The sequence below is a fragment of the Equus quagga genome, chromosome 21 (genome assembly GCF_021613505.1).
Source record: "Equus quagga isolate Etosha38 chromosome 21, UCLA_HA_Equagga_1.0, whole genome shotgun sequence".
Taxonomy (NCBI): domain Eukaryota; kingdom Metazoa; phylum Chordata; class Mammalia; order Perissodactyla; family Equidae; genus Equus; species Equus quagga.
In genome coordinates this window covers 25,566,885-25,590,605 of record NC_060287.1, presented here as the reverse complement: position 1 = coordinate 25,590,605, position 23,721 = coordinate 25,566,885, and the positions used below count along the sequence as shown (strand labels likewise).

The following is a 23,721-nucleotide window of genomic DNA, read 5'->3' as shown; positions in this document are numbered from 1 at the left end:
TTTTTAAAACTTCCATAAACTTATATATAATAGCTGTTTAAAGTCATACTTAAAAAATTATTTCAGTGTATTCATTGAACTTAATAAGTAAAAGATAGCTAGTTTTATTAATAATTAATGAATATTCCTTTTCACTGTACTATTATCTTTGGTTAAGTCCTCTCTTTCAAATTTGCAGGTGGATTGGTTCATTCATAAAAAATAAATATGTATTATCTTTTGTTAACACTTTTTCATAGTTCTGCAAGTTCATATTCTACTCGGGCTGTGTTTTGGTTGGTTGGTCTTAGTTTTAGCTCAAAAAATCGTCTTCTTTTGGTATGATGCCTTTCCCATGTCTTTATTTTGGTGTTTCTTCTGAGTTGCTTATTTTCTTTTTCATGAGAGACTAAGCCACAGTTATTTATTGTTTTTTAGGCTATCAACAGAGAGAATCAAAACCAGCTTTTCAGAGTGCTCAGCAGTAATATCTGCTTTTTTTGAATGCTTACGTTTTATAATGCAACAAAACTTAGGTGAGAAAGAGATTGAAGAGATGCTCGTCAATGATCAGGTATTTATAATGTAAAAACCATTAGTGTCTTTGCACACTGACAATAAAGAATCAAGTTCATTTCTGTCTTGTTGCCATTTTATCAATTAGCCTTCCTTATAAAGATTTCATTTCTGACTAGATAAATAACAGTTCTATACTGTCAGTTGCTATCGTAATACCATAATGCCTAAGTTCTAGTTAGTCTCTGGATTTACAAATTCTAACTGTTTTAGGGAGTTGCAATGCAAAACAGAATTTAGAAGATGCTATTTGTGTTTATTTAATTGTTTAAATTATGTAATAATCATGTTACTTCTAAAATATTCAAGTACATTTATCCTTTTGTGAACAGTTGTGCTTGGCTTTTAGAACCAGTGATGAGAGCAGGTTCTGGAATATAGTTCCTTATGGTATGAAATTAATTAATGAAATTATAGAAGCCCAGATCCTAATTGATGTCTCAGATAGTTAACTTCTCTTGTCTTTGTAATTTAAGAACAAAGGTTCTGAATTCTCTGGGTCCCGTATGACTTTCATATTAACTTAGAAAAAAGCTAGAAACTTGGATAAGTTCAGAAGATGCAGAGAAAGCTATATTATTTGTTAATGACCAATAATCTTGGTCAGTTATATCATGGAAAAGAAATAATTCAGGAGAATGCAGTGAAATCATTAAGCTCTTTCTATGATTTGAAAATGATCTTCAAGTTAACTCTTTTCAGCATTTTGGGAAAAATCCATGCTTTTCAGTAATTAAATACGAAATTTTATGATGTTTTACAAATACCTTGTGTACATATTATTTCTCCTGAAAACTGAACTTTTATAATTCTACTTCCTCTTTCAGTTGATTCCTTTTATTGATGCAGTTCTCAAAGACTCAAAATTGCAAGATGGGCAGCTCTTTAACCATTTAGCAGAAACTTTAAATTCCTGGGAAGCCAAAGCTGATATGGAAAAAGATGATAAGACGGTTCACAACTTGGAGAAAGTGCTACTAAATTTCTGGGAAAGACTGTCAGAGATCTGTGTGGAGAAAATCAATGAGCCAGAAGCTGATCTTAAGTCTGTTTTGGGTGTATCTAACCTATTACAGGTCCTCCAGAAGCCAAAGAGCTCCTTGAAGTCAAATAAAAAAAAAGTTAGTAAGGTTAGATTTGCTGATGAGATGCCTGAAAGTAATAAAGAGAATGAAAAATGTGTCTCCTCAGAAGGAGAGAACAGTGAAGGCTCTGAATTAGTGGCTGAACTGTCTCTCACACATAATTGTTCAGACGTTATATCCCCACTAAGGAAAAAACCTTTGGAAGACTTAGTCTGTAAGTTAGCAGAGATGAGTATTAATTATGTCAATGAACAAAAGTCAGAGCAGCATCTAAGGTTTCTTTCCACTCTGCTCAACTCCTTCTCTTCAACCCAAGTATTTAAAATGCTACTAGGTGATGAAAAACAGAGTGTTGTCAAAGCCAAACCTCCTGAAATAACCAAGCTTGCACAAAAAAATCCTGCGGTGCAGTTTTTATACCAGAAACTAATAGGTTGGCTAAATGAAGATCCAAAGAAGGATGCTGGTTTCTTGGTGGACATTTTGTACAGTGCCCTTCGTTGCTGTGACGATAATATGGAAAGAAAAGATGTCTTGGATGATCTAACCAAGGTATTAACTGTTGTATATCTTTTTAAACTGTAATGGTTGACACTGGCACACTCATTGTAGAAGAGTGGAACGAGACCTGCATGGGGCGTATTTTTGGATTGTTTCTTGACTATGAATGTCAGTTTAAAGCCCAGCAATATATTCTTGATTGTGATTGGGACGTGTGTGAGACTTCTGGGTAAGTGTGTTAACATGACAAAAGTTGATGATTAAAAATTGAGTTCTTTCAGTCCATACTTTTTACACCTGGACTGGCTAAAAAAGTTTTGGTTTTATAGTGGTTACATAGTTACATTTACTTGTAAAAAGTTTTACTATTTCCTCTAGCAGATTGTTTCTAACTCTTTTTTCCTCTTCCAGGTGGATCTCAATTGGAATTCTGTCCTTCAGGTCATTGAAAAGGTAGCTTAGGGATTTTTTTCTGTTTTTTTGTATTTATGGGTATAGAAAAACCAAAATTACAGTCATACTCACACTCTGGTATGTGGTCAGGTGTTTATGTTAGAAAACTTCCTTATTACTATAACTTTATTCTCATAATTTGGGAAGACCTTGGTGTTTGCCTTTCTATAGTATTGTTTTTCTGGTTAGGAATATCAGGGAAAATGGACAGGCTCTGGAAAAATCAGTGTTTCTTCCCTGGCGGGTAACAAAGGGAGAGCTAAAAATACATTTTATTATCTTTAAAACTAAAGCTACAGGTTTCTGTTCTTTTCCTAGTTTTTCTTCTATAGACATGGATTGAATGGTTCTAGCTTTAGCTAGAACACCTCAGGAAAGTTTGTCCTACTCTGGAATACTATACAGGCAAATTAAAATCTTCTAGCCTTTGTCTGATTGCCACTTAACTATATAAGGAAATTAGTGATAAGAATAACGAAAAGAAATCAAGGAACATAAATAATTTAGAAATTTTAAAAAATGCCTTAAGTATTCTTTGCTTATGAAGATGTAAATGATGTAACTGACACTTTTCCAACCATAGAAATGTTATGGCTAGCTACCTAAAATTCTTTTTTTTTTAAACATTTTTGTGATTATTTTTTAATTTTACATAGGTAACTCTTTAATGTGAAAGTTTCTTTTTTTTCTATCTTTTAAAATTATGGTAAAAAAATGCATTAACATAAAATTTGCCATCTTAACCATTTCTAACTGTAGAGTTCAGTAGTGTTAGGTATATTCACCTTATTGTGCTACCAATCTCCAGAAGTTTTTCTTCCTGCAAAACTGAAACTCTTTACCCATTAAATAACAACTGCCTGTTTCCCCAATAGTTTATTTTTACAAAATAAATACAGACTACTAATTTACTATTTTTCAAAGAGAAATATTATTCATTAGGCACACAATTTGCATTAGTTTATCTAGTACCTTCTCTCCCTGTAGGCTGACTTTGTGAAAAGTCAAATTATCAGAAAGCTTCTTGAGAAGTCTAGAACCAGAGCAAAGGCAATTAATAATTTGATAAGAGAAGACTGATATATCCATTTCCACCTTAGGAATGTCCCTGCTGGGTAGTTCAGATACGCCTGTTTGGAGGACTGTCCTCGTCCTGGGCAGTGTTTGGAAGTTCATAGCTGGTGTTTGCCCCCTGTGCTTCCATGACTGACTAGCCTCCTCACCCGCTTAAAGCTGATCAGATTTTGTAAATATGTTAAAACATCGAGGAGTTGAAAATGATGTCTTGATAACCTGAGAGACATTTTATTCAGAAGTTTGTTCTCTGGATTCTGTAGCATTCTATAAAATAGTTTGGTTTGGGGCCAGCCCCATGGCTGAGAGGTTAAGTTCACGCACTCTGCTTCGGCGGCTTAGGGTTTCACCAGTTTGGATCCTGGGCGCAGACCTAGCACCACTCATCAGGCTATGCTGAGGCAGCGTCCCACATGCTACCACTGGAAGGACCTACAACTGAAATATACAACTATGTATGGGGGGCTTTGAGGAGAAGGAAAAAAATAAATAAAAATAAGAAAAAACCTTTTAAAAAAATAATTTGGTTTATTTGGTAAACTACATTAGCAAAGCCAAATTATAGCCATCTAAATTCTAGTTTTTCTTGTCTTTATGCAACCTCATACTTTTTGAACAGAGTCCCTAAGTCAGCTTCTTTAAAAACAAACCCGAATTTTGTAACCAGAAAAGCACCTTAGGGATTTTCTAGGTTAATCTTCATTTTTCAAATTAGGAAATAGGCCCAGTTTGGTTAAGAGATTTGTCCAAGGTCATAAAACCAGAATAGTGGTAAAGCTTGGGCTAAAATAAAAGCTCTGGTTACTAACAGTTTTTTAAATAAAAGGATAATGATTTTTCAGGCACTACCCAATCCACACTTGGATTTTTTTTTTCCAGATTGCTTTGAAATGAACCAAGTTGCAAATTCCTTTCTTCTCAGCCCTTAAAGCAAAAGAAGCTCTGGGAACATGGATCAACATACTTTTGGGGGTGGATTTACAAGTTTTTTTCTTGCTTCCCTCCCCCATGAAAATAAATCAGTTACTCTCAGATGTCTGGCTCCAGTAACTATTTCAGAGAATTTGGAGAAGTAATAATAAGTCCCATTGTTCATATTGAAGTGATTTACCACTAGTAAATAGTAACTGTTCTTTAATTTTAGCAAATTAATGAACAAAAATTTAATATCTATAGAGCATTTTTAAATCTGTCTTCAAAGTCCATCCATTCATTATTCATTGAACATATCTGCAGTGTTGATAGCAGGTATCAAAGAAGTTTTAAGACAGTCTCTGCTCTCAAGGAACTTACAATCTCATTGGAAACAAGACATACACAGATGAAACATTATAAATAATAATACAATTCAGTAAGTGCTTTAGAAATTCGAAGAAAAACAGTGATGAGTGTGGGCTGAAGTAGTTGGGGATACTTCGTAAACAGGTGGGCTTTGTACTGATTATCAAAGAATGGATGGGATTTTGATAAGTAAAGAAGAGGGAGAGTATTTATGGTTGGGAAGATGGCATGAGCAAAGTGTGGAAGTGTATGTCAGTAAGGCTTAGTGGGGAACAGGGAGGATACCAGCCTTCTTAAAACCTTAGGTGGAGGAGTGGGGGGTAGTGTTGGGGTCATGATGATGAAGGGAGGTAATATGGTATAAGTAATATTTTAGGCAGATATACTTTTTGATCTTGCTTCTAATATTTGTTTTAATTTTATGGTTTTAGGCATGTTCTAGTTCAGATAAACATGCTTTAGTAACTCCTTGGCTAAAAGGAGATATCCTTGGAGAGGAATTGGTAACCTTGGCAGAGCATCTGTGTAATAAGCACTTGGAATCCAAAGGATCTTCTGAATCTTACTTCTCAGAAAGATGGACTCTTCTAAGCTTGGTATTATCCCAACATGTTAAAGATGGTAGGCAAAAACGGGGCTTTTGTTTTTGAGTAGGGAATATTCCTTTCACTTTTTGGGATGATTCCATGCTGCTCATTTTGCATATTATTGGTTGAGAATAACAAGACTTAGTTTATTCAAATGTCTTAATTTTGTAAGCACCCTAAATGTTTATTAATCTTTGCGGAATGACTTGGAAGGCATTTAATATTTTTAGTTTTATATTCTAAACGTTTTACGTTTAGTGAAGCTGTTCCCTCTAATTTTGTAGAACGTTGCCTTTGTACTTAATTTAAAACTGCTTTTTTCTATGAGTGCCTTTATATGTGAGAGAACAAATTGATTTGTTGGTATAGTTTTCTTTTGTCTAATACATAAACATTTTTTTTAAACACATGGAAAGACTCAAGTGGTTGTTAACCCAAAGTAAGGTATTCAGCAATGCACTGTTAATATTTTTTATTTTTTGTCTGTGTGAACTTTTTTTCTCTAGATTACTTGATTGGAGAAGTATATGTTGAAAGAATTATTGTTAAACTTCATGAAACTTTATCCAAAACAGAGACATTGACAGAAGCTGAAAATAATGACTCATCAGTGTCTTTTATCTGTGATGTGGCCTATAACTATTTCAGCTCAGCAAAAGGATGCTTGCTAATGCCATCATCTGAAGATTTATTATTAACTCTCTTTCAGTTATGTGCTCAGAGCAAAGAAAAAACACATTTGCCAGGTAATAGCCTACTGCTCAAATGTTTTGTTGGGAGTCTCCGGCTCTGACCTGCATAGTGTAAGTGCCCAGGTTTTATTAATTGAATCATAATGTGTTTTGAAAGTTGAAAGCATTTTGAGTAAAAGCCTACAAATCTTAAATACTTTCAGCTTTAGAAGTCAAGTTAAAGATGTACGTAGACATTATGTCTAAAGTTCTTACTTCATATTAAAGAAACAGTTTTGGAAGAGACCATGATAGATGAGTTAGAATCTTACCCTCTTCACTCAGTAGCTCTGGCATTTGCTTAATTTCTTGATGCCTCACTTTCTGCATTCATAAAGGGGGATATTAATATCTCCTCTTATAGTTAAAAATGTTCAGTCTTGGTGTATATCAAAATGAAATTTTGATTGGCTGTTTAAGGACTATATGCTTGCATTATATGTTAATTCAGACTCATTTATGAAAGCAATATAAAAAATACTATTGATAAGAGAGCCTTCCTCCCCATCACTTTCTTTAACACTAACTACTGTATTTGGAAAAGATATAATATTTTTCACATCTCCAAAAGGACAACTCTCTTGTAAGTTCAGAGCAGGAAAAAAGCTAACTTTAAAATCTTACCAGTTTTACATTTATATGGCATGAGCTAGCTTGTATTATTGCATATTTATGACATAGTTATTTTGTTTTGGCAATTGAATAGTAATTTTATGTTTTCTTTTTCTAGTGGTACCTTAAAAATCTCAGATCTGCAATGAGTTCTTTCATTTTGTACTAATTATAGTTGTTTCAGAGGGGTTACAAATTACTGTTGACATCTTGATTTTAGACTTTCTTATCTGTAAACTGAAAAATACTTGGCTCTCGGGTGTGAATTTATTGGTCCATCAAACTGGCAGTATATATAAACAGAGTACCTTCCTACATTTGTCTGCTCTGTGGCTGAAGAACCAAGTTCAATCTTCATCTTTAGATATCAAAAGGTAAGCTTTTTATGCTCAGTTGCACGGTATCTCTTTAAGATTTGATCACTGTCGTGAAATAAGATTCCATGATTAGTGTGAGTGCCTATGAAAAATGACTTGTTACATAAGAAATCTACCAATTCTAAGAGAAGATCCAAACAGATTTTTCTGAAAGGATTTTGTTTTAATCATCCACTTAGACTCGCTTAATTGAAGAATGTCTTGTTATAGCATATCTGCTAGACTCCTAATTTATGGTCAGTGATGTGATGGTGGCGCTACCTTGTGTCTTAGGCTGATGTGGATTGTCAGTGTAACCTCTCATGGCCACCACACATAGTGATTGTATTTTCTGGGGTTCTGGTAACCACTGTTTTAAAGTGTGGAATGGAAAATATATTTCATATCTCATACCTAAATCCATATGTAAAAGTGAAAAGTAGAAGAATGCATCCAGGGGCTATTTGGATTGGGCCAAATCTTTTTCTGGTCATCCTGTTATTTTCATGGAATAAGGTAACTATATTTGAGAAATATCTGATCGGAAATAGGTCAGGTTCCCTTCATTCTGAGATAGAAGCAGCACTCAGTTTCAAATCATAAATGTTGGATTAAATCCCCAATTTGACTGTGTGAATGTTGGTGGGGTGAGTAGAGGGGTCACTTTATTTTTATTTGTCTTTTTGTTCAGGTAAGCTATTAACTGTTCACAGTATTTAATGTGTACCAAGGTCTTCAAGTTAGTCATAGCATAACTACAACAGTTATGTTTTCGCATTATTTTCAGTCTTCAAGTCCTCTTGTCTACTGTTGATGACTTGCTAAATGCACTTGTGGAGAGTGAAGATACCTATCTTGTGGGAGTTTATATTGGAAGTGTAATGCCAAACAACAGTGAGTGGGAAAAGATGAGACAGTCTCTTCCTATACAGGTATGTTTGAGATTAGAGAGTGCTTATCTCATTCTGAAGTTTGGATTGAATGCAAGGTTAAATGTTTTAATTTTATTCTGGGGAAGAAAAAAAAGGTAAATGAAGTCAGTATCATTTTATTCTGGGGAAGGGAAAAAGATAAATGAAATGAGTATCTTTTGTTTTATTCTGGGGAAGAAATGAAATGAAATTAGTATCTTACTTTGCCTCTTTGTCTCTGAATGCCCATGTATTGGATGTTTGCTGTTTGCAAGACAGCAGTTGCCACTGGCAGTTGGCATGGTACAAGGTGAATAAGACCAAGTTCTGTCCTGAAGGAGTCTTAAGAAAATACACATGTTGATAATTTCCTTTAGTAGAAACCAAACTTCTAGGCTTCTGTGGTTTGACTAATAAACTAGTAACAACTTCATTTTTGATGTTACTCTAGTAACATTTTGAAGATAATCTAATAACTTCATTTTTATACAGTCTTAATTGCATAGGTAGTAAATAATTTAGAATATCTAATGCGTTTGTGTATAATTTAATGTATTCTTTTTACAGTGGTTGCATAGACCTCTTTTAGAAGGAAGATTGAGTTTGAATTATGAGTGTTTCAAAACAGATTTTAAAGAACAAGATACAAAGAAACTTCCCAGCCATTTGTGTACTTCAGCATTATTGAGCAAAATGATATTAGTTGCCCTGAAAAAGGAAATAGTCCTAGAAAATAATGAGCTAGAGAAAATAAGTAAGTATATATGAGCATTCAGATATAATATAAATATAAATTTTGAAATAATTTTAATTCTGAAATAATTTTGTACACTGCAATTTAAATCTTTAAAGAATCAAAGATCTTCGGCTCCTGTTAACTATTTTAGTGATGAGAAACTTGAGGTTACTTAAGTGCTGAGTGTTAAATTGCAAATCAGGTGGAAACAGATTGAAATCTTGCTGTAATCTTGTTAGCTGTAGAGCAGAATTTGGTATAAGATCAATATTGGCATGACATCAATATAAGCAGATCCTATGGCACGTAACCCTAAAGAAAATGATTGAGTCTGGTGTTTCATCAAGGATTCTGAATTTTCAGTTAAGTTTTGAACCACTACACCTTGTACTCATAGGGCTATAGTATTTTTCCTGGCAAGTGGAGGTTGAGATGTTGAATCTCAAGAAGATTTAGGATTTCTGAGAATTCCTCCGTTTCAGGAAATAGTGTAGAATTGTAAGTAGCAGGGTGACCTGTACAAAATGGTATTAAAGGTAGAGGATTTGTATAATTCCTGTGTCAGTCTTGTTTGTAACACGTCAGCTGTAACACAGTCACTAGTAGAGGACAAGATATGCCCTGTGGAAGAGAGCTGGAACACCTCTTTTGGTTAGCCAGCTCCATAAGCAGTTAAGAGCAAGGACATTAGCCTACAGTTTACATTGCTCACAGAGTGACTCTGTCCAGAAACAAAACTGGAAATTAGAGTAATATTTTTTGTAATTATTTTTGTTATTTGTGTTACTAATTACACACTGACAACATTATGTATTTAATCTTATCACAACCCTATGGGTTAGATATTATTATTGTTGTTTATCTTATCTTGACTTGATTAGAGTTATTTAGCTTGTAAGGGATAGGATTAGATTTTGAACCAGGTCTCAAGTTTTCTGACTCCAAAATCCATACATGGCTTTATGAAAGAGAGGTATGGCTAATTATGTATTAAAAACCTATGATATGCCAGGTTTTGTGACAGATGTTGGTTATTTAATTCTCATAACAGTCTCGAGAGGTGGATTGTAGTATCCTAGTTGATAACTAAGTATACAGCTCATTTGCATCCAGACCAGACTGTCACCGAGACCCTGTTTACTGTATCATGCTGTCTCCCATTTCTTAACACATTGGCTTGAACTTCTCATCTCACCTCTTGGGTCCGTTGTTTGTTTATCCTGTATGCAACTTACCACTTGTGGCAAAAATAGTAGGAAGATTCCTCTAGTATCTCTGGTAACGTAGGTCCCTGTCACATTCTTAACTAATCAGAAAAGGGACCAAGTAAGATTTGGGAGAAGAGTGGTATTTTATCAGAAAAATTTTCTCAGTTTGCACTATCATTGAACGTCTCAAAGCAGATTTGAAATCGGTTAATAGATATTTTGAGATTAGTGGGCATAGCAGTGTTAGAAAATGGGGCATAGCCGTGCAAATGATGGAAAGGTCTATTCACACACACACTTGATAACATGTTGTCCTTTCTGTTAGTTGCAGAACTGCTGTATTCACTGCAGTGGTGTGAAGAATTAGACAATCCACCTATTTTTCTAACTGGATTTTGTGAAATGCTTCAAAAAATGAATATTACGTATGATAACTTATGTGGTCTTGGTAATACTTCTGGCCTTTTGCAGCTGTTATTTAACAGGTGAGAATCCTTTCAATTTCCATTTTTTTAGTGACTGTTTTACTAGTTTATGGCTTTGTTTCAGTAAAATGTAAGCCCACTTCATGCTCATCTTTCAATCAGAGGGTTTGATCTAAATTAATCCCAATTGTTAATGATAAATACTTTGTGGAAACTAAGTACTTGATTTACTCTTCTGGGGAGATATTTGGACTTTGCCTGTGTTATTAAATCCATAAATTCATTCAAGGGACAGATGTTGATGAAAGAAATAGAAACCTGTAGAAGTTGTTTTAATTTGTCATCTGTGAGCCATCCTCTCACTACTCTCAAATTTAAGCTTTTACCTAGCTTGTTGTTACAGGTGTGTCTTAATATTATAACCACAAAACTCTCCCCCAAGATGAGGAAGTCAGTAGGGAAACAGAGTCATAGAGGTTATAGCAGTTAGAAGTCAACTTGTTAAAATTACTGTGTTGCACTGCATTCTCTTTAAGAGTTTTTCGCTTGCCGATAGTATTTTGAGTATGCTTTGCAGTATCAGAGGCCCCAGGCTGAACAGGTCTTCCTCTTCAGTTCTACTCCACGTGCTCAAAACTCAGAACTTTCTTCAGCAGATGTCAATACCTCTTTGGTTCCTCAATTTAAACCAGCCCAGGTGTCCTCTGGGATATGTCCTTTTCCCAGCTGTAGCCCCAGGTCCTCAATCCTAATTTTTAAAGTCATCTCCGCTATTGCGACTTGAGGGCCTTTGGGATTGTCTGGGGGTGAGAGTTCAGTACCAGTTGTGAAAAAGTTTCAGAAGCCTAAGCTCCCAGTCCTTTTGATAATGACAGTTGTTTCAGTGCAAAAGTCGTTTGTGAACTGATACCCTCAGAAGGTGATTTATTTACTTCTGTAGAAGGAATCCAGGTAAACAGTTACCTTACAATCGTAAGTACATTTTCAAAATGGAATTTTTTTTCCCTTTTTTAGGTCCAGGGAAAATGGCACCCTATGGTCTCTTATTATTGCTAAGTTGATCCTTTCCCGAAGCGTTTCATCTGATGAAGTAAAACGGCATTATAGGAGAAAAGAATGGTATTCTTATTTAAAATGTTTTTATTTTGTAATTTATTGTAATTGGTCACCTTGGCAACCCCCAACTAACAAAAAATTTCTAATAAATGAAGAAAACAGCGTTTAGGAAATGAAGAAATTAGATTAAAGGAAATGAGAATTAAAGACTTTAAAACAATTTCAGTTGTTTTAAGTTTGGGACACACCTTTTATAATAAGCACTTTTGACTTTATAACATTTTGTTTTGGAATTTTATACTTGTTTTAAACAATTAGCATTTCATAGACACATTCTTTTTTCCCCTGAAATCTTTTTGGTAGAAATCTTTTTTTTTCGCCCTCCCTAACATCCTTCTTCCATCACTTTATTTGCTATGGAAGTGATAGGAAAAGTTACTTACTTTTCTCTTAAATAAGGATCATCCCTTTGAAGTATATTCTAGAAATGCAATAAATGTGTTCTTAAGACAAAGAAATAGATTATGGGATTGGACATCCTAGAGATCTACTAGAATTGATCGTACTAGAGAAGCTGGGCATTCAAATTAAACACTTAGCTGAAATTTACCGAGAGGCATTTTGAACTTACTTATTTACCAAGAAGAATTGTGAAGTGATGATATGTGTATGTTCTCATACAGTAGAACTGTAAACTAAATTTCGATTATTTTAGTCTTATTTACAAATTTTTAAAACATTATTTTGAGGTAATTATAGATTCATATGCAATTATAAGAAATAATACAAAGAGATTCCATATATCCTTCATTCACTTTCCTCTGGTGGTACCATTTTGCGTAACTTTGGTACAGTTTCACAACCAAGAAAATGGCATTGATACAATCCAACGACCAAGTTTACATGCACTCATTTGTGTGTGTGTTCTGTGTAGATCACATGTGTGACCACCACCACCACAGTCTAAGCTACAGGATAGAGGATGTCTTGTGTTACCCTGTTATAGCTACAGCCACCTCCCTTCCTCCCATTCTCCTCATCTCTGGCAACTAGTAATCTGTTCTCCCTCCATATACTTATATCATTTAGGAATGTTATATAAATGGAATCGTACAGCATATGACCTTTTGATATTGTTTTTTTTATTCAGCATAATTAAATTTTTTTCTGATTATAAAAATAATAGAGAATTAAAGAACTATTAGAAATAATTACTAATGAGATGGATATATACTTGACATACAAAAAGCAATAACTTTCTTATTTACTAGTAATAATCAATTAAAAAATGGCATAGGAAAAAAGAGATTCTATTCACAATGACAACAAAACTGTAAATACCTAGAAATAAATATAACACAAAATTATAATTATAAAAGTTTAGTAAAGATCACAAAAGGTGGGAAGATAATTGTAAAATGGTTGTATGAATCGATAATTTCAATGCAATCTCAGTCAAAATTTTAGCAACTTTTTTTGAGAAACTGTTTTTGTTTTAATCATCATATGCATTTGAAGGAAAAAATGCTCGAAAATAGCTGGGAGATTTCTGAAAGAGAAAATTGAAAAGGACTTGCTTTGCCAATACAGTAATTAAGCAGTATGAAATTGGTGAGTAGACAACCAGTAGATCAGATACAGAGTCCAGAAACTAATCCACACATATATGAGATTTTAGTTTTTGATACAGGTGGCCTTTCAAATCAGTGAGGTGAGTCAGTAATAAATGATATTAGAAAATTGGATATGTGTTTGAAAAAAATAGCAAGACCACTCCTTTACATTATACATAAAAATAAAGTTGAGATGAAAACTAATTATAAAGAACAGAGCTATAAAAGTATTACGGGAGAAGAAGAGAGCTTGTATCGTCTTGGCATGGGGAAGATCTTAAGCAAAGCGCAAAACCCAGAATCCTTAAAAGAAATGATAGATATTTCATTTTGTAAAAATGGAAACTTCTAGCAACTTAGGTGCCCATCAGCAGATGATTGGATAAACAAAAATGTGGTATATAATACAATGGAATATTATTCAGACTTGGAAAGAAATTCTGTCGTGCTTCAATGTGGATGAGCCTTGAGGACATTGCTAAGTGAAATAAACCAGTTACCAAAAGACAAATACATTATGATTCTTCTTATATGAGGTACCTAGAACAGTCAAATTCATAGAGATAGAAAATAGAATGGTGGGTTGCCAGGAGCTGAGGGGAGAGGACATGGGGAGTTCTTGTTTAATGGGTAGAGTTTCAGTTTTGTGAGATGAAAAGAGTCCTGGAAATTGGCTGCAAAATAATGTGATTGTACTTAACAATACTGAACTGTACACTTAAAAATAGTTAATGTGGTAAATTTTATTACATATATTTTACCACAATTAAAAACTTTTTAAAAAAGAAAGAAGACTTTTGTATGACAAAAGTACAATAAACAAAGGTTAAAGGACAGGTGACGAAGTGGGAGAAAACATTTGCAAATTAACAAAGAATTAATATCCATGATATATAAATAGCTACTATTAATTAGTAAAACTATTCAAATTGAAAAATGTGTCAAGGACTTGAACAGGTAATTCATAGATAAAATGTAGTCCCCCCTTATTTGTAGGGGATACATTCCAAGACCCCTAGAGAATGCCTGAAACCATGGATAGTACTGAACCCCATATATACTATGTTTTTTCCTATACATACATACCTGTGATAAAGTTTAATTTATAAACTATGCACAGTATGAGATTAACAACAACTAATAATACAATAGAACAATTATAATGATATACTTAATAAAAGTTACCATAGATCACAGCAACCTCAGCATATAATTTTTTTCCCTTTCCTTATTAAGTCGAGAACTTTAAACTTTTCACTTAAAGGAAGGGTTATATGGCTTCTCTTTGGCATATCCAAATTGCCAGCATCACTACTCTTGTGCTTTGGAGCCATTATTAAGAAAAATAAGGGTTACGTGCACACAAGCACTGCAATACTGTGACAGTCGATCTGATAACAGAGACGGCTACTAAGTGACTACTGGTGACCCATTGTGGATACACTGGACAAAGGGATGATTCATGTCCAGGGTGGGATGGAGCTGAATGGCATAAAATTTCATCATGCTATTCAGAACAGCACACAATTTAAAATTTATGAATTGTTCATTTCTGGAATTTTCCATCTTTTTCCATTTTTCCATGGATGGAATTTTTCCATCCATATTTTCAGACCAGAACTGACTGGGTGATTGGAACCACAGAAAGTGAAACCATGGATCAGGGGGAGCTACTGTAATTTATTTATGAAATATGAAATATGAAAGGATATGCCTTACTAATATTAATGACAAATAAAAATGAAAAGAAACACATTTTGTTTTTTTGCTGAGGAAGATTTGCCCTGAGCTAACTAACATCTGTTGCTAATCTTCTTTTTTTTGCTTGAGGACACTTAGCCCTGAGCTACCATCTATGCCAGTCTTTCTCTATTTTGTATGTGAGTCGCTGTCACAGCATGGCTGACAGGTGGTGTAGGTCTGCACCTGTGATCCGAACCCGTAAACCTGGGCTGCTGAAGCAGAATGCATTGAACTTAACCACTACACCATGGGGCTGGCCCCCAAAAGAAGCACATTTTGTGCGCCACGTTGCCAGGAATTAAAAAGATTCATTAAATGTTCAACAAAACAGTCACACTTCTACACTTTTGGTGAGAGTGTAAATTGATTACACTTTTTGGAAAGCAATTTGAAATTACCAAAATATGATACATTCACATCCTTTGATCTTGCAATTCTACCTGTAGGAATCTAACCTAAAGAGGTATTTGCACATATTCAGAATGCTATCTGCCCAAGGACATTTATTGCATCATTACTTGTAAGAGCAAAAATTGGGTGAAAATCCCTAAATGTTCACTAATAGGAAAATAGTTAAATTATGATAGTGTGGGATATTTTTGTTTTTTAAGAAATTTACTTATGTAGCTTTAAAACAAGAATAATTTATATCCATATGTTCTGACATGGAAAGATCTACAAAGTGTATGAATGGCAAATAATTCAACAGTATGTTTAGTGTGATCTCATTATGTAAATAAAACCCAACTATATATATGCACAAATATGAATTATCAGTTCATAGAAAGGACACGCAACTAGTACAGTTTAAATTGAATCATTTGACTCTTAGAGCATGATCATGTATTGTCTGTATAATTTTAAAATTATACATAGGGGAAAAATTATATATGCTTATATTAAAAATTAGAAACATAAAAAACAAGAAAGCAGCAGCAAAAAATAATTATCCACAATTTCATCATTCAGAATCAGCAAATGTCAATCTCTTTTCATAGTTTCTTTTATTTTTTTTCTGTACAATTATTTTATATAGTGGAATTATTAGTCTTTTTGAATAGTCTGAATAAGAGGAATTTTCTGAAATAACTGCATATTTAGGATAAATATAATTCATACTTTTTCTTTAAACAGTTTTTTTCCACTAACAGAAGGTAATATGCATACCATTCAAAGTCTCTGTCCGTTTTTGTCAAAAGAAGACAAGAAAGAATTCATTGCTCAATGTATACCTGCCCTTTTGGCCTGGACTAAGGAAGATCTTTGCAGTACTAATGGTTAGTTGCTTGATAATAAATATTTCATTAATTATTGCTTAAGATAAAAGAAGTGTTTCTTAATATCTAAACCCAGCCTAGCAGAGATAAATTGAATTATAACTGATTTATTCCTAGTTTATATTTTTGCTACATAACAAATTGAGAGTCAATAGCATGAGTGTCATTGGAGAGTGGGTATTATCATTTTGCAGTACAGAAATGCTACAGCCTTAAGGGAAGATTTACAATCACAAGTACCCTCTAATCATTTCTTTTCCTTCTATAGCTTTTTTAGCTGTGCCTCATTTCTCCCTCGTCAACCAATGGTTGAACATATAAAGGCAAAAGAGGGAATACCTTTTGTTATATTTTAAACTTTTTGGATACTCTGCACTCTATTACTTCATTTGTTTATAACTTAATAAACACTTATGGAGTGCTGGCTATGTTCCTTTTGTAGAGAAAACAGACATAAAGTTATATTATGTGATAACTGATGTAGCAAAAAGATGTCCTATGTGTGAAAGTGACAGAAAAGGAGTTGTCCACTCTGCTTTGAGGTGTCAATGGCAATTTCACAAAGAGAAACATTTCAACTGAGTGATGAAGGATAGTTTTGATATGAACATAGTTGGGGAAGAGCAGTGCAGGTACACAAAAACGTAAGAGTGTAGATGGTTCAGTTTGGCAATTAAGGTAGAAGGTTGGGAACAAAGGGTGTTAGGATACACAAGAAGATGGATTTTGAGAACTGGCCAGGCACACATCATAAATGCCTGATTTTGTAGGTTAAGGAGTTTAGACTTTAAACGGTAAGCAGAAAGGAGCTATTGGCCCACATTAAGTAGGAGAGTAGTAAGACTATCACATTTACGTTAGAAAGATTGTTTAGACAGCTGTCTGATGGGTGGGTGTGAGAGAGAGAGAATGGGGGTAGAAGACCAGATAGGAAGCTATTAGAATAGTCCTAATGAGAGAGAAAGAGAGCTTAAATCAAGGCATAGATGGAACAGAGGACATGGAAATGAAAGAGATTAAGGAAATAGAATTGATGGGGCTCTGTGTTTGTATTTCTGGATAGGGTAGATGAAAGTACCATTAGATCTTATAGAAAACCCTATGGCAGACTTGAGGATTGGGAGGAGGATGGGTAAGAAGTATACAGGGATCTGATGTTAAGTTTTAGACACATTAGGTTAAGGTGGCTATGGAATACATATTCAAATGGAGATTTTTGGTAAGCAATAGGCTGTTGACTGGATGGGAATACTACTTTTGAAGTCCACATCATGTAGGTGGTAGTAGTATAATCTATAAATGAGGATGAGCTTATCTAGGGAGAGTGAATGGAATACCAAGGGAACACCAGTACATAGGTTTAAGGGGTATGTGGGTGAAGGGAGACTTGAGAATAAGGACTAAAGATAAAGAAAAGAGCAGAGGAGGAATTTTAGGTAATATTCATCACCTGTGTTAAATGCCACAGAAAGTTAAATAAAATTAGGGACTGAAAAGTGTCCATTGACTTTGGTGTTGTTGGAATGAATAGTGGTGAGAAAATTGAGGCAGATAGTCTGTTCTAGGTGTTTGGTGAAAAGGAATATAGAAAGAGGGTGAAAGCTGGAGATGAATACAAGGTCAGAGTTTGGGAAATATATGTTGTGAGGAGAAGGGGGAATAGAAGATAGAGACAGGAAAGAATAGATGATAGTTCCAAGTGAGAAGATGGGAGCGGAGGGCACATAGGCTGGGATCTAAAGCATAGTTACAAGATAGGACCCTTATGTAGGTGGAGTGACTGTCTTCTGAGACCTGGAAAGGGGAAATGGAGGATGGATGTAGGTGTGGATGTGGAGGGGGTTGGGAACTTCGTGTGTTCTTAATAAGCGCCATGTCTCTTCAGGCTAGGTCAGTGAATGAGTGGAAGCTGGATTGTAGATTTTAAGAATGGTAGTGAAAATTTGAAATAGCAGAAGAATAAGATGCCCATCAAAACATTAATCAGAAAGAATTGCCACATGGCACCAAGGGCCAACCAATATCACAAATTTTCATGGCATTAAGCTTTATGGTTGAATTCACCTACGGAGGTAGACTGTGGGATTAGGTTAGGATTTGCTGTTGCGGGATGGGGATGCAGTTGAACTGACTGTACATAGAGGAAAGGAGTGTCTAAAGGGAATGTAGGTGATTTCTCTAACTCGTTATAACTGAAGGATGGCAGAAAGGAAGAAGGGGCAGGAGATAGGGCTGCGGTGTCACACAGCTGTGTGCTGCTCACCCAGACCAGAAAGACCAGAAGGTGCACAGCTGTGCGGAACCCCAACAGAAGGAGGATTGTGTTTTAGATTTGACAGTCAATTTTATTCTTCCAGCCAAAGTGATGAAACAGAATTAGCTAACAAATACTTTTTAGTTGTTAGAAAATCAGTTATTTCTGATTACATTTGAGCCTCTTCTGTTTGCAAGGAAGGTTGAATACACTATACATTTTTTTTTTCTTTCTTTCTTCCTTGGTTCCCTTTTGCCTACAGGATGAAAACCTAAGTCCTTAGTTTGGCCTGTTAGACGTTTTACCGTCTTACTGCAACTGATCTCTTGAGTTTTACCTCTTTTGCTTCCACCCTGGACCCTGGCGATGCTACAGTCTCATGATTTTTGAATAGTCTATGCTTTTTACAACTTGGTGCCTTAGCGCTCCATGGAGTGCTCCTTTGCTAGTCTTGTAGACTCTTACTTATCTTTTGACGAATCCTGGTTCAAACACTAATTTTGGGAAGCCTTTTTTGCCTCAATCTAGATGGAGATAGTTGTTTCCTGTTTTGGGCTCCCAATCTTTGTCCATATGATATTCTAATTTGTTTTTGAGGCTGCCAGTACTGCTGGATGAGTCCCTTTAGGGACTAAATTTTGTTCAGCTTTCTCTCCCCAGCATCTAGCAGTGTAACTTGTATTCATTCATTTATTCTTTCTTCCTTTAATCAGTCAAAATAAATGTCTCTGCACAGGCATTGTGCTAGGGGACGTATGGACTGGTAAGACAGACAGACAAGGTTCCTGCTTTCATGGAGCTTACTTTCTAATTGAGGAGATAATAATAAATAAGTAAACGAATATTAGTGCTATAACAGCAACAAACAAATGATATTTGAGAGTAGAGAAATGCAGAGGGGCATACTTTATATACTTGGGCATTTCATAGAGTGGCATCAATATTTAAGCTGAGAGTTGAAGGATAAGAAGGATCCAGGGATTCTAAAGTGTGAGAACCCCATAAGAGCTTTCCAGACATAGTAGATGCTTATTGAGTGAATGTGCAAATTATGGAACACTGTGTTCTCTTTTTCATCCGTATTTAACTTTGTACTGTAGCTATGGGTTTTTTGTTTTTATTTGGGAGGTGAGTAGCTGAGTAAGTCCTATACTTTAGAAACCAAAATGAAAAACAGCATAGGTTGGTTTAAAGGACAGTATCATTCACTCCCTCCACCCTTCTCTTTTTTGTGCTAGGTGCTGGGTATGGAGACAGGGTCTGCCCTGTGGAGCTTATAAGCTCCTTGGTTGACTCTTTCATATAAACCCTTTTTAAAGTTCTAAACCTGAGCATTTCTCAAGGCAGTTTCTGACCTATCTCAAAGTAGACTTTTTTGTAGTAGCAATACAATTAAAACAAAATTTTTAATTTTCATTTTGAATTTTACTTTAGGAGGTTTTGGACATCTTGCCATTTTCAATTCTTGTCTGCAAACCAGAAGCATAGATGATGAAGAACTATTACATGGTATATTAAAAATTCTAATATCCTGGAAGAAAGATCATGAAGATATTTTTCTTTTCAGTTGGTAGGTGATACTTTATAGTATGTTTTCCCCCCATATACAATGTGGAGCTAGACTGTGTATCTTAGAGTCACAGTTTTGTAGAGTAAAAGGATGTCAGACATTTAAGTCAGTCTTTTATAAGTATATAAGATTTAAAATAGAATATTTTCAAATTGAATGTCTGTGTAATTATTTAATGCTTTTCTTGTTTTGTTTTGTGTTTGTCTTTATCGTAGTAATCTATCAGAAGTAAGTCCAGAGATACTGGGTGTAAATATAGAAATAATCCGGTTCCTCTCCCTGTTTCTGAAATACTGCTCGTCTCCTTTAGCAGAGAGTGAGTGGGACTTCATCATGTGCTCCATGTTGGCTTGGCTGGAGGTAAATGGACTTGATGTGTCATCACCTCTTGACATCACCTCTTGAGTCTTTGTGTGTATCTCTATGCCAGAACTGTTTACTCATCTTATCCTTGCAGTAATGATTGTGATTATAATTAGCTCCTTTGCAAACATTTAAACACTTTGTAGATGTACTTCACCAGCTACTATTTGACAGAACAGTAAAATGATAGAGATTTAATGTCTACCAGTATCATTTAGTGATGAAATCTCCTAACTGCTATTAAAACGTTCTCTCCATTAGCTCATTCTATTATAATATAATATTTGTAGCACAGCCCTTTCAGGTTTTATCTTTTTGTGAAAGTTTTTTGATCTTTTTGATTTGAATTAAATTATTCTTAAAATGTATTATGTCAGTATTGCCAGAATAATGTGTTAGAGATCAAGCAAATGCAGAGGAAATTAGTGTTCTTTTTATGACCCAAAGCAACCAGATGTGTAAGAGTTGTGGGCTTTGACACAGCAAGTCACTCAGGGTTGAACTGGTCTGAATCTCCACTTTGCTTGCTGTTAGCTGTGTGGCTTAGGGTTTCAAACTTGACTAATTGAGCTTCAGTTTCCTTATTTTAAAAGAACTTAATAATGCCCAATTAGTAGGGCTCCTGAGAGGATTATAGATGTCTTCAATGTATGTCACCTGATAAATCGCAATTGATACTGTTTTCTTTCATAGTTTTAGAAATAAAACAGAGTATTTCAGAATAAATGGGTTGATTCTGATTCCTAGTATTTAATTTTGAAAAAGAGTTATTTGCATACTAAAATATGTAAATGTCTCCTGAGACTATACACTTCAACTGCTTTTTGTTTTAAGTTTAGAGGAATGAAAGGGACTTCTCTTTATTGCCTTACTTGGTGGTGTTCTGGTAGAAATGTGCTTACCTGTTTCATTTTCGTCCCTTCAGACAACAAGCGAGAATCAAGCGCTGTATTCGGTTCCACTTGTACAACTGTTCGCCTGTGTCAGCTGTGATCTGGCCTGCGAGCTCAGTGCTTTTTTTGATTCCACAACTCTGGATACCACTGGCAACCTTCCTGTAAATCTAATCAATGAATGGAAAGAATTTTTTTCCCAAGGCATCCACAGTTTGCTTTTACCTCTTTTGGTAAATGTTACAGGCAAGTGAAAAAGGGAGTAATATTGAGATTCATTAAAAATGACTTGTTGAAAAATTCAAAACAAAAACTTTGGATTTTTAAGTCAAACAATACAAAATAGTAAAAGAAAAGAGCCAGAGAGAAAGCTTGGCATCTCAGAAGCATCATATATGCTTCCACTTTACAGACAAGAATTGAAAAAATGGTAAGGTATTCAAAGATCATTGCAAATTAAAGTAATAACAATTCATGTAACATGAATTGATTATTTATAACTCAAAATCTCTCTTTTTTTAAGGATGAGATAATAGAAGTCGTTAAACAATTGAGATTATCTGAAATATATATTCAGTTCATATTTCTAGTTAGAACTGCTCTAACGTTTGTCATGTTTTTATTTTATTTTCTTCAATAATATTTGATTGTCTGTGAATCACCCAAGCTGTATTACTCATTTTCTTTTGGGCTGTGCATGTTTCTTCCCTTTTTGTCATCAGGAGAAAGCAAAGATACATCTGAAACATCCTTTCACAATGCAATGCTGAAGCCCATGTGTGAAACATTAACTTATATCCCAAAGGATCAGCTGTTGAGTCACAAACTCCCTGCAAGATTGGTTGCTGGTCAGAAAACAAACTTGCCAGAATATCTGCAGACTTTGTTAAATACGTTGGTGCCATTACTCCTTTTCAGAGCTCGGCCTGTGCAAATTGCTGTTTATCATATGCTATACAAGTAAGAATTCTTCCAACTGAATCAATGTGATGGTGGTCTAAAAAAATAGAATATATGTGTAGTTTTAACTCTTCGTTGTTAAAAAAAAAAGTCAAAGTAAAAAACCAAAAATCAAAAAAAGTAAACTTGACCATGGATTTCAATAACAGGGTTGCCAAATTTTTAACCTTTGGGGTCACTGTTCTGCATACAAAGTTTACATTTAGGTGGTCCTGGCCATATGCAGTTATGTCAGCAACAATCCATTAAAAAATGTGCTCATTACAGAATAAGGATTGGTCTTTCTGCTCTTACCCATGATTCAATAATGAACATTTAATATAAAATAATTTAAAGTAATATTCTAATTTCCAGGTTGATGCCTGAATTACCACAGTATGATCAGGATAATCTAAAGTCATACGGAGATGAAGAAGAAGAACCAGCCCTGTAAGTTTTTAAAATTTGTTTTATTAAATTCTCATAATCCATCTCACTTATAATGACTTTAGAAGACAAGGCAACATAAAAACTCTAAATTCAGAGTTTATATTCATTCAACAGATCTTTTAAAATTATCTGTGAGATAAAAATGAAATCTAGAGTTTGTCCAAAAAGATTATTCTCTCTTAATTGTTCCTAAATCATATTTTCCATTTGCTACTATTTAGTAAAACTTTCTTTGTCCACATGGTAGCTGTAGAAAAAGTAGATCAAATCAAATATCTATTGAGTACCCACTTTGTGCAAAGTATTAGTTAAATGCAGAGGGGAGAATAGAGTGTTTAGTAAACGTTCTTTTTCTTAAGGAGCTTGCAATCTGATACAGACAATATTACCCTGTAATAGAAGACAGTGGATGACAAGTGCTAAGAAAAAGGGTAGATAGCATGTTATGGGGGCACACTGCTGTGCACTAGGCAGGGAGGACTTTCTCTTGAGGAAAAGACATTCATGCTGGACCTTTAGGGTTAGGTAGCATTTCACCAGGCAGGGAAGACAGTAAAAGTTAAGGGAACACCATGTGCAAAGGCATGGGGGCAGGAATGTTCAGGATGTGCTTGGGGAAGTTGAGTAGTCACCTCTTAACATATTTTTTTACTGTCTATATGTTCTTCCACTGGAATGTAAGCTCTGTGAAGAAAGGAATTTTTGTCTCTTGTTCTCAACTATACTCACAGCACCCAGGGTGGTTCCTGGCCTAAGGCAGACACATGAGTAGTGCTCATTTGTTGAATAAGAGAATAAATGAACAAATATGTGTGAAGTAGGTGGGAAGGGTACAGTGGAAGATAAAGCTGGGAGGGTACTTAAGATAATGAAGGCCTTACAAATGACTTCCTTTTAGGGTTTAGGGCATCATTTGGTAAAAGATGGGATACCGCCAGCTGATTGTGGCAATAGTATGAAGCATAAATTGTACAAAGAAGCAAGCAGAGGTAGAGACCGTTCTAAAAGTTATAATGGTGCATGGAGGGCAGAGTGGAAAGTGGAGAGA

General features: G+C 34.8%; 1 protein-coding gene across 1 annotated transcript in view; it reads left to right on the top strand.

Annotated features, from left to right (window-relative positions):
• LTN1 (listerin E3 ubiquitin protein ligase 1) overlaps window positions 1-23,721 on the top strand; it is a 53,817-nt gene that overhangs the window by 18,438 nt on the left and 11,658 nt on the right. The window contains exons 9-24 of the mRNA XM_046648152.1: window positions 418-553; window positions 1,383-2,192; window positions 2,553-2,594; window positions 5,381-5,570; window positions 6,043-6,282; window positions 7,100-7,253; window positions 8,023-8,167; window positions 8,714-8,900; window positions 10,416-10,575; window positions 11,530-11,634; window positions 16,062-16,204; window positions 19,893-20,028; window positions 20,244-20,388; window positions 21,317-21,530; window positions 22,007-22,244; window positions 22,599-22,673. Of these exons, the coding sequence (XP_046504108.1) occupies window positions 418-553; window positions 1,383-2,192; window positions 2,553-2,594; window positions 5,381-5,570; window positions 6,043-6,282; window positions 7,100-7,253; window positions 8,023-8,167; window positions 8,714-8,900; window positions 10,416-10,575; window positions 11,530-11,634; window positions 16,062-16,204; window positions 19,893-20,028; window positions 20,244-20,388; window positions 21,317-21,530; window positions 22,007-22,244; window positions 22,599-22,673 (3,120 nt within the window). The remainder of the gene's footprint in view (window positions 1-417; window positions 554-1,382; window positions 2,193-2,552; window positions 2,595-5,380; window positions 5,571-6,042; window positions 6,283-7,099; window positions 7,254-8,022; window positions 8,168-8,713; window positions 8,901-10,415; window positions 10,576-11,529; window positions 11,635-16,061; window positions 16,205-19,892; window positions 20,029-20,243; window positions 20,389-21,316; window positions 21,531-22,006; window positions 22,245-22,598; window positions 22,674-23,721) is intronic.